The sequence below is a fragment of the Nicotiana tomentosiformis genome, chromosome 3 (assembly GCF_000390325.3).
Source record: "Nicotiana tomentosiformis chromosome 3, ASM39032v3, whole genome shotgun sequence".
Lineage (NCBI taxonomy): Eukaryota > Viridiplantae > Streptophyta > Magnoliopsida > Solanales > Solanaceae > Nicotiana > Nicotiana tomentosiformis.
The window spans coordinates 79,310,123-79,321,503 of NC_090814.1; the positions used below are offsets into that span (position 1 = coordinate 79,310,123).

At 43.1% G+C, this 11,381-nt stretch overlaps 1 protein-coding gene across 1 annotated transcript; it reads left to right on the top strand.

Annotated features, from left to right (window-relative positions):
- The first annotated feature begins 801 nt into the window (after window positions 1–801).
- LOC138908059 (uncharacterized) lies at window positions 802–2,429 on the top strand. The gene is made up of 5 exons (XM_070198696.1): window positions 802–815; window positions 875–1,020; window positions 1,110–1,783; window positions 1,899–1,919; window positions 2,016–2,429. Exons 1-5 carry the CDS (start codon window positions 802–804, stop codon window positions 2,427–2,429), a joined length of 1,269 nt encoding a protein of 422 aa, XP_070054797.1.
- The last annotated feature ends 8,952 nt before the right edge of the window (window positions 2,430–11,381 follow it).

The window sequence follows — 11,381 nt, forward strand, 5'->3', positions numbered from 1 at the left end:
AAGCCTAATTCCACTACGGACTTTCAAGTAAAATTCCGAACACGCTTCTAAGTACAAAATCACCATACAGAGCTGTTGTAATCATCAAAATTCTATTCCGGGGTCGTTTGCACATAATTCAACATCCGGTCACTATTTGAACTTAAACTTTTAATTTTTCATCAAAATTCCATATCTCGGGCTAGGGGCCTCGGAATTTGATTCCGGGCATACGCCCAAGTCCCAAATCACGATACGGACCTACCGGAACTGTCAAAATACTGATCCGAGTCCGTTTGCTCAAAATATTGACCAAAGTCAACTTTATTGAGTTTTAAAGCTCTAATTCATATTTTAATCTATTTTTTACATAAAAACTTTCCGGAAAATTTTATGGACTGTGCACGCAAGTATAGGAATAATAAATAGTGCTTTTCGAGGTCTTAGAACACAAAATTAATTATTAAATTTAAAGATGACATTTTGGGTCATCACACGTTGGGTCCCCTCGATTCAGTCATCGTTGATTTTCAAGAAATACCATGTGACCCTCGGTCAAATTCACCCTTCTTTCTGGAGGATTGTGATACTGTTTCGTTTCTTTGTGAGAATAATCAATGGGCTTCCCTTTACCCTCGACCACATCGTAAGATTATATAGCTCTTGACTTTACCGAGGTGGGCTGATAAAGCTTCAACGCCGGGCCACCAAGGCCTTCACCTCGAGTATAGATGAAGACAAATATCGGGGTTGGATGGGCCGATTTTTTCGGGTGCAGACCTCGGACCTGATCCCGGCTGAGAGTATGCCATTTCTCGAGAAATGGAATATGAAACGTAAGTATGATTCCGTTTTTAGTTTTTGTTGTTTTTACTTCGTTATCTTTTCTTATTAGTGTTTTTCTTGACACAATCGTTGCTTGGATGCCGGGTGTGGTTCCCCACCTCAAGAACAAGGTCAGGAGCCTGGTTTCTATGTCAACATACGCCGAGTGCGCGTGGCGCGATTTGTCAAAGGGTCGGTGGGAAGCTTGTACTCATGGTAAGCCTTCTTCTTGGCTTACCGATTCGCCTATCGTTCAAGCATTTTTTTTTCTCAAGTATGAGTTTATTTACTTTATCCTTTTTTAGGTCTCATAAAGGATGCGGTTATGAGACCCTCGCCCGGAGATAAAACGGCTATACCTCCTATCTCGAAACTGGCGATGGAGATTAAGAGAAAAAGGGCCTCGAACCCCGAGGGTCAAAAACCCAAGAAGAGAGCGGCCTGTAAACCCAATGGGAACACAATCCCACTGACTATGGAGTCAGTCCAAAGACTAAGGGATGAAAGGGAAGAAGAAGAAGGTGGTTCTAGGTCGGTGGCCCGTGCACGAGTTGGCGCCGATATTCAGAAAGCTTTAGAATCAGTGGGAGTTGATACTGCTCCGTCTAGGCTCGATAAGGTCGAGGAGGAGACTCTAACCCAAGTTCTAGATCCGAAGGGAACTGAAGATGCTTTACCTTGGGGCGAAGAGATCGTCGATGAGGAAGTGAAAGTCGGTGCAGAAACCGGGCTTGAGGCTCCCGAAGACGAAGATGGCGCTCCAAAAGACCTACTCGGGGCAATACAAATCTGGGATTCCTCGTTTCCTTCATTTTCCCAGTCGATGATACACGACGCTCAGGCCGTGGAGGCCTATCACGGGGAAGGAGCCCATGAAGAGGAAGACCCTTTCCGTGGTTATTTTGTCGGGGTGGAAGATGTTACCGGTCTTGGTGACTCGGAGGCTTCGAAGAAAGCTCGAGCGAGGCAGGAGTTTCTTGTCTTTTTAACGAAGCTCAACTATCCCTGAATCGGGTAAGTTGAGTGTTTCTTTGTCAATTTTCATACTTGCATTTTTATTTCCTTGCATAATTCCTTTTTTTCTATTTTTGTAGGCATATGTGCTTCATCACAAGGTGTTTCACCGATCCCTAGGGGAGCTGAGCCGGTACGAAGCCGAACTCTGAGGGCTTACCGAGGAGAGAGATACCTTCAAGCTTCTCAGTGAGCAGAGAGAAGGGGAAGCAAATGGACTTCGGGTTGAGCTAGAAGCAGCTCGGAAAGAACAAGATGATTTGTCCGAGCAGGTAAAAAGAATCTTTGAAGTTAATGACACTGACTCGGGCGTGATGGCTAACAGTTCGGTCCCACAGGTTCAGCAAAAGTTTGATGTGATCAGACAGCTTCGTGTTGAAGTGGACGCAGTGAAAGTGGAGGCCGAGGAGTGGAAAAAGAACATGGATCGCCTTGCTTCAGAAAAAGAAGCTGCCCGAGCTCAACTGGCCTCGGTTGAGACCCAACTCCGAAGATTGAAAGAGATGGCCTTGGTGCAAGCCAAGGAAATAGAGGATTTCAAGTCTCGATTGGGCTCAGCAACTTCCGATCAAGAGAGACTGGCTACAGAACTTGCATCGGCCAAATCGTAGGTCAAAATAGCCATGGATGATGCTGATGCAATGGTGGCCGTCTACCAACCTGATGCTGAAGCTGCTCAGATTCGAGCAAAGGAGGTTGTCGAAGCTGCTCAGGCTCGAGCAAACTAGGTTGCCGAGCATGCTAAATGCCAGTCTCGAAGGGAGACTCTCGAGGAGATCTATGCTCGTGGATTCGATCTTACAGCCGAGATCGAGAATGCTAATGAGCTTGAAACAGAAGCCAGAATATTGGCCTTTCCTGATGTTGATGATGATATCGGGAGTATGAGCGGATTTGAAAGTGAATGAGGGCGAAGATGCTGCTCCCGGAGAGGACTAAGTCTTTTAGTATTTTTCATGTTTCTCATAAGACCGTTTTGGTCTTTTGTAGAGGAACTTGATCGGGCCATGATGCCCTTGTAAATGATTTTTCAACATATATATAAAACTTTCTTCCTTTTTTCCTTATGAAGTTGTATTCTAAAATTCGAGGTTTAAACAATTCGATTGGAACCGAATTAGTATAGCCCGTAAACTTTATGGTCAAGTGATTGCTTGCTCGAACTTGAAGTAAAGTAACCCTTAGGTTTTTTATTTTAGTGAGGACGATCTTTTGAACTCAAGATAAAAAACAACCCTTAGGCTTTATGGTCGAGTGAGTGCTTTCTCGAACTCGAAGTAAAGTAACTCTTAGGCTTTTGTAAAAAGATTGTTTATGGATTTGTCCCTTTTTCGGCTTGAAAGAGTTTCTTATCATTCGTATTTGCAAAACTTGTAATGCCTTGGCATGAAATAGGGAATTGTTCGAGAGTTCGAACGATTTTGTAATCATTAGAGTTTTCGAGGCTTGATATTATCGAATCCTTTTATGATTTTGCCGGGGGTAGCCTTTTTAACCGGTTTATGATTAATTTCGAAGGACTGTTTTGTTACGAAATTCGGACGTCTCCGATTTGTGTTAATTTGGCTGTAACCTCTTTAGTCCGGGATTTATGTCTTGGGCTTATTTTTCCATTTTACTTTCGAGCTTGCCCGAAGTATCAGTCCCTGAGTGGGTGGACGTGGCCTATAAAAATCCATCTTTAGTTCGGGATTTGCCTCTTGGGCTTATGATCTTCGGAGTTTATATAATTCTATCTCGTTTGTTTTTTCAGACGGCAATCCCCGATTTGTGGGGGTAATCATTCGAACTCCGGTCGTGGTCGGCCCTTAAGCCTGTTTGCATAATAGATCGAGAATATGAAGTAGAAGAACCTTTTTGAGGTATGAGATAGAAATTTCTCTTCATAAGTCATTACACATGCATACATGTTTTATGCCAGGGCTCAAGCAAACTGTGCGGGCATGGTTCATTTGACCATTTGGCCCTTATAATTTTTCCCTATCGAGACCTTGTTGCCATGAAGTAAGTTCCTTGCATCGAACTTGATATTCGAGGGCAATGCCCCCCAGTATTCGAGGTTGATTGTAAATAGGCCTCGGATACTGTTGAATTGTTCTAAGTTAGCACGATCAATGGTTGCCTCATTAAAACCCTCGCCGGAAAACCCATTTGGTACAAACCCGGTCTAAGGGAAAAAGAGTGCAACGCGCGCTTTCAGACCTAAAGGCTTCGTGTTGAAGAATCCATCCATGTTTCTGGTCGAACACCTGCAAGGGTTAGTTTCGAAATACACATGAACATGGGAGGGTCGTACCTTAGCAGTAGTATCGTTTTAGGTGCGATACGTTCCAATTGCTCGGTAGTTGTTTGTCGTTTATCATACCAAGTTTGTAGGATCCTTTTTCGGCGATTTCGAGAACCTGATACGGCCCTTCCTAGTTCGAACCCAGTTTCCCTTCATTCAGATTTCGAGTGTTGATGGTGACTTTTCTTAGTACTAAGTCCCCGATGTTAAAATGTCGAAGATTGGTTCTTCTATTGTAGTACCTTTTGATCCGATGATTTTGGGTGGCCAGTCGCACGAGAGCGGTTTCTCATCTTCCGTCCATCAATTCTAGGCTCGTATTCATGGTCTCGTTATTCGATTCCTCTGTTGCATTTTGAAACCTGATACTAGGTTCTCCGACCTCGACTGGGATCAGAGTTTCGGCACCATAAACCAACGAGAATGGTGTTGCTCTGGTACTGGATTTCGATGTTGTGCGGTATACCCATGGGACCTCAAGTAGTATTTCTCTCCATTTTCCTTTGGCATCGGTAAATCTCTTCCCAAGAGTTTGGATGATGATTTGTTGGTCGAGTCGGCTTGTCCATTTCTACTGGGATGATAAGGTATTGATAGGATCCTTTTAATCTTGTGATCCTTAAGAAATTTAGTTACTTTGTTGCCGATGAATTGTTTTCCATTATTGCATACAATCTCGGATGGCATCTCGAATCGACATATGATGTGGTCCCAAATGAAGTCTATCACTTCCTTTTCTCTGACTTTTTCGAAAGCATGTGCTTCAACCCATTTAGAGAAATAATCAGTCATAAACAAAATAAACTGAGCCTTAACTAGGGCCGATGGGAGAGGGCCAACGATGTCCATTCCCCATTTCATGAAAGGCCATGGAGATAGGACCGAGTGGAGTAGTTCCCCGGGTTGATGAATCATGGGCGCATGCCTTTGGCATTTGTCGCATCTTCAAACGAACTCCCTTGCATCCTTGCCCATATCGGTCCAATAATACCATGCTCTAAGTATTTTGTGGACCAGCGAATCGGCACCCGAATGATTTCCACAAGTGCCCTCGTAAATTTCCCGTAGGTTGTAATCAGTATCTCCCAGTCCCAAACATATTGCCAATGGTCCATCGAACGTCCATCTAAACAGTGTTCCGTCTTCGGACAAGGTGAGCAGTGTTGCCTTTGTACACAGGGCTCTCAATTCCTTTGGATCTGATGGAAGCTTCCCATTCTTGAAGTACTTTATGTATTTGTTTCTCCAATCCCAGGTTAAACTTGTGGATTTTATCTCGGCATGACCTTCTTTGATTACCGATCTCATAAGTTGTACGACAGTCCCCGAGTTAAGTTCGTCGTCTTCGACCGATGAACCTAAGTTTGCAAGAGCATCGGTCTCGTTGTTCTGTTCTCGGGGTACATGTTGCAAGGTGCATTCCTTAAATCGATGTAGACCTGTAGTTTATCCAAGTACCTCTGCATTCGATCTTCTCGGACATCAAAAATCCTGTTAACTTGGTTTACCACGAGGAGGGAATCACACTTAACCTCTACGACTTCCGCTCCCAAGCTCCTAGCTAGTTCGAGACCTGCAATCATGGCCTTATACTCGGCCTCATTGTTAGTCAATTTTGTAGTTCTGATAGATTGTCTAACTACATTACCTATCGGTGATTTTAGTACGATGCCTAGTCCGGACCCCTTCGCATTCGAGGCATCGTCCGTAAAGAGGGTCCAGACTCCTGAAGAGGTACCCGATTTTATAAGTAGTTCTTTTTCAAACTCGGGTACGAAGGCCGGCGTAAAGTCAGCCACGAAGTCCGCCAAGATTTGAGATTTGATGACGGTTCAGGGTCGATATTCAATATCATACCCACTGATTTCTATCGCCCATTTGTCCAATCGACCCAAAAGCTCGGGTTTGTGTAAAATATTTCGAAGAGGATAAGTTGTTACAACACATATCGGATGACATTGAAAATATGGTTTTAGTTTCCTAGAGGCACTTATTAAAGCAAGCGCTAATTTTTCTAAGTGTGGATATCTAGTTTCGGCCTTGCCTAAGGTCCGACTGACATGATAAATAGGGAATTGCGTGCCTCGTTCTTCTCGAACCAGGACTCCACTTACCGATATCTCTGAGACAGCTAAGTATAGGTAAAGTTGTTCGTTCACTTTCGGGGTATGAAGCAGCGGCGGGCTCGATAAATACCGCTTTAGTTCCTCCAAAGCCTGCTGGCATTCCGGAGTCCATGCAGAGTTGCTTTTCTTCTTAAGTAGTGAGAAAAATCGGTGGCTCCTATATGAGGATCTCGAAATGAATCGTCCTAGGGTGGCTATCCGTCTCGTTAGCCTCTGTACGGCCTTTACATTATCCACTATCGTGATATCCTCGATAACTTTGATTTTAGCGGGGTTGATCTCGATTCCCCGATTGGACACCATAAAACCAAGAAACTTGCCCGAACCAACTCCGAATGCACATTTTTGGGGGTTGAGCTTCATATTGTACTCCCTCAGTATATCGAACGTTTCATGCAAATGCTTTAAATGGTCCTCTGCTCGTAGGGACTTAACTAACATGTCATCAATATAAACTTCCATTGATTTTCCTATTTGTTTTTCAAACATTCGGTTTACTAGGCATTGATAAGTTGCACCAGCATTTTTTAGACCGAATGGCATTACGTTATAACAGTAGGTACCGTACTTAGTGATAAACGAGGTCTTTTCCTGGTCCTCTGAGTTCATCTATATCTGGTTGTACCAGGAGTAGGCATCGAAAAAACTGAAAGTCTCGTGGCCGGACGTGGCATCGATCATACGATAGATATTAGGCAAAGGAAAAGAATCCTTAGGGCATGCTTTACTCATGTCTTTATAATCTACACATTCTAAGTTTGTTTCCCTTCTTAGGAACTACCACCACGTTTGCTATCCATTTGGGGTATTTTACTTCTCTAATGGATCCTATTTTAAGAAGTTTGGTTACCTCGTCCTTGATGAATGCATGTTTGACCTCGGACTGGGGCCTTCTTTTTTACTTTACCAAATGGAATTTCGGATCCAATCTTAGTCTATGAGTGGTTATTTCCGGTGGGATCCCTGTCATGTCAAGATGGAACCAAGCGAAATAGTTCATGTTAGCTATAAGAAATTGAATAAGCTTTTTTCTGAGCTCGGGATTTAACCTCGTGCCCAGGTATACCTTTCGCTCGGGCAGATATTCGATTAGCATGATTTGCTCCAGTTCTTCGACCGTTGATTTGGTAGCGTCAGAATCATCGGGGACCATGAAGGATCGAGGGATCCCATAATCATCATCTTCGTGAGTCTTCTGTTTCCCTAGTTGGGTCGAGGCTAATGTTTGTGATTGTTATTTGGTGTCCCATTTCTCCTTCGAACCTGATCCCTCAGTCGATGATAGTGATGGTATCAGAATCACTTCATCGATGGAGAACATTTCCTTTGCGGCTGGTTGCTCCCCGTAGACCGTTTTGATTCCCTCTGGTGTTGGGAATTTTAGAACCTGGTGAAGGGTCAAGGGTACTACTCTCATGTTGCGGATCCACGGCCTCCCGAACAGGGCGTTATATCTCATGTCGCCTTCGATTACGTGGAACTTCGTTTCTTGGATGGTCCCGGCCACGTTTACTGGCAAAATAATCTCACCCTTAGTAGTTTCCCACTCCATATTGAATCCATTTAGTACCAGGGTTGCAGGCACGACCTGATCCTGTAGGTCGAGTTGCTCTATGACCTTTGATCGGATGATGTTGGCCGAACTACCTGGATCAATTAACCCACGCTTAACTTGAGTTTTATTCATAAATATAGATATTACCAGTGCATCGTTATGAGGCTGCATGATTCATTCCGCATCTTCGTCACTAAAGGACAAGGTTCCTTTAGGTATGTAATACTGAGTTCGAGATCGCTTCTCTCTTATAATCGCCATCTTAGTGCGTTTAAGCACCGGCCCCTGGGAGACATATATCCCTCAGATGATCATGTGGATGATCTTGTTCGTTTTGTCTATTGAATTCTCTTTTTTTGAAATGGTTCTTGGACCGGTCACTTAAAAACTCTCGAAGGTGCCCTTCATTGAATAATCGGGCTACCTCCTCTCTCAACTGCCTGCAATCTTCCGTTCTGTGGCCATGGGTGCCATGATACTTGCACATTTGATTGGGATTTCTCTGGGTTGGATTGGACTGTAGAGGTCGAGGCCATTTAGTATCTTTGATGCGTCCGATAGCCGATATGATGGCGGATGCATCAATGTTGAAGTTATATTCTGATAATCACGATGCTTCCTTAGGCCCGGTATGCCTGTCGAACCCATTATTGTTCATCAAACCTCGAGACCCTTGGCCTCGATCACCTCTCATTTCACTTTGTACGGAGTTGCGTCCCGGTTCGCTACCCATACGATCTCCGATATACGGTCGGTATCGGTCCCTGTTCGACATTGGTTCTCGGTCGATGTCCCTTTTAATAATGGACCCAAAACCCAGCTGGTCGTCTTCGACCCTAATCTTTGATTGATATCGATTGTGTACATCGGCCGAGGTAATAGCCGGGTACTCGATCAAATGTTTCTTCAACTGTCGTGAAGCCATCAAGCTTCGTTCGTTCAGTCTTTGGGTGAAAGCTTGAACGGTCCAATCGCCCGTGACCGGTGGTAGATCCATTCGTTCCATTTGGAAACGAGATACGAACTCTCTTAGCATCTCGTTATCTTTTTGCCTTACCTTGAAAAGGTCTGACTTCCTGGTTTCGACCTTTATGGCTCCGGCATATGCTTTTACGAAAGAATCTGCAAGCATAGCAAAAGCATCAATAGAGTTAGGTGGTAAATTATGATACCATATCATTGCTCCCTTTGACAGGGTTTCCCCGAACTTCTTTAATAATACGGATTCGATCTCCTCTTCTTGTAGAACGTTCCCTTTAATGGCACATGTGTAAGAGGTGACGTGTTTGTTGGGGTCGATCATTCCATTATATTTAGTAATTTCGGGCATGCGGAACTTCTTGGGGATAGGTTTTGGAGTTGCGCTCAGGGGGGAGGGTTTTTGTACGAATTATTTGGAATCCAAGCCATTTAATATTGGAGGTGCCCCCGGGATCTGATCAACCCTGGAGTTATAAGTTTCCATTTTTTTATCGTTTGCTTCAATCTTCCTTTCTCCTGACTCTATTCGTTTTGTCAGTTCCTCGAGCATCTTTATAATTTCGGGATTAGTCCCCGATTCTTGTTCATTTGACCTTACTACAGCTGGCCCCGTTTTGTGGGTGACTTCTCGGGGTGGACCGGGCTCAGGCCTGCTCGGTGCCTGGGTTTGGCTCTGCAACTGAGCTATCGCTACCTGTTGAGCTTGTAACATTTCGAAAATCATGCGCAGGCTGATCCCATCTTCTCCAACATTTTGGATGTTTTGAACTGCATAACGAGTTCCACCATGAATGTTGTTTTCGGGGTCAGAACGTTGGTTCGCCTCAATGGCCATATGCGAATTAACGTCAATTGGATCTACGGCCCGAGTTCTAACGGGGGCAACGAGTGGTCTTTCATCTCCGGGCGTCAGGTTGTTATTCTCATCTTGAAGGCCAGCTTCGTTGTTAATAGGTAGGGCCATTAATTGAGAGTTCGTTGTTTTTAACCTGAAATCAAAGACACTTCCAAGAGCAAGTGTAAAATAGTGTGTTTTACATAGATTCGTACCAAATAACCACTATTATCCTTAGCCCCACGGTGGGTGCCAAACCGTTTACCCGAAAAACGGATAGAGTTGAATTTATACATAGTTCTAAGGATACGTGGTATATCTTGATACAAATTGGAAAAATAAGTAAAAATATATCGAATTTTAACTGTAAAAAGAATGAATACAAACCCAAATTGGATAGATAGTGATTGATAAGAGAACAAGATGAATCAATATCAAAGCCAAAAGAGGATAATATTAGCTAGATGTTATGTAAATTTCAGTGAATCTCCATGTATCCATCCCCCTTTTTACAGATGATAACCACTCTTGATATAATGGGGGAATCTTACTTTGGATATAATTAAAAATATATAGTGGAGATCCCATGATAAATTAATTAATTAGTTTTTTCTTGATTCAAGTCGTGATTTCCGCCGAGATTCTCTCCCCAAATGCGGTTATAACGGCTCTTTGCTCCTTGACTCGGTCTCGATCTTGGCCGGTCTCGGTATTGGTCGGTTTCGAGGTCTTGAGCTCGATCTTGACTCGGTCTCGATCTTGGCCGGTCTTAGTATTGATCGGTCTTGACTCGATCTTGGTATTGATCGGTCTCTGGGTCTCGAACTCGACAACCCAACTTCACATCACCGCTCAATATTATAATGACGAACCTCGGTCCATAATGCTCCAATCTTGATTAGTCACACGAAGGGCAAATTCGGTTTTGACCGTATACAAAATATAAGATTATTAAATTAAAAAAGATAACAAAAGCGACGTAATTACAAACTCAAGTTCCCTATATATAAAATTCAGTACTCTAAAATTGTAGAGAACTGCATCAAATATGTATCGAACTCAAATTAAAAAGCAAAGGTAACTGGCAGATTTTTCTCAAACACAGACTAGGACAAGGATTTAATTTATCTAGTTCTAGCTTAATTTCTCTCATCTGAAGCAATTTAAGCTCGATTTTAAGAATTCCTAAATTCGCAAAACTACATATATTCCAAATATATGACTTCTTCCAGCACAAATATTCAGATACGGACTAGGTTACTCTTATATATAGTGAGGGCCCAAGAGATGATATTTCTAAACTTTCGACGGAAAAAATATTACTCCTGTGATGTTTCATAAAAACAAAGTACAAATCACCCACTGAGCTCAGCACCTATCATTTTAAGGTGGAGGGTAATCCAACTTGAGAATAACCCACTTTGGTTGAACTTGGAATGGGTTTGGTTCAACCAAATTAAGCTAAAGATTTCTCTACGCTAAACTCATGAAAAGGAATTAGCTGACTTGCAAGTTGATCCATAGTAGCCCACTTGCCCAACACACACATAACCTGTAAATATTCCAGGATTGAATTCTCCGTGTTACCACATGACAACCTAAAGAGCCTTTTCTATAACTTTTTTTCTTATTGGATATGTTTTCAAGCTTCTCTGACAATGTTACAGTGATCTACTGGAGGTAAATCTAGTCACAGGATTCACCCATCAATGCACAATATGAACAAAGACACCCCCATTTCCATATAGCCTCTTTTTCTGGACAAGTTGGAGCTGAACT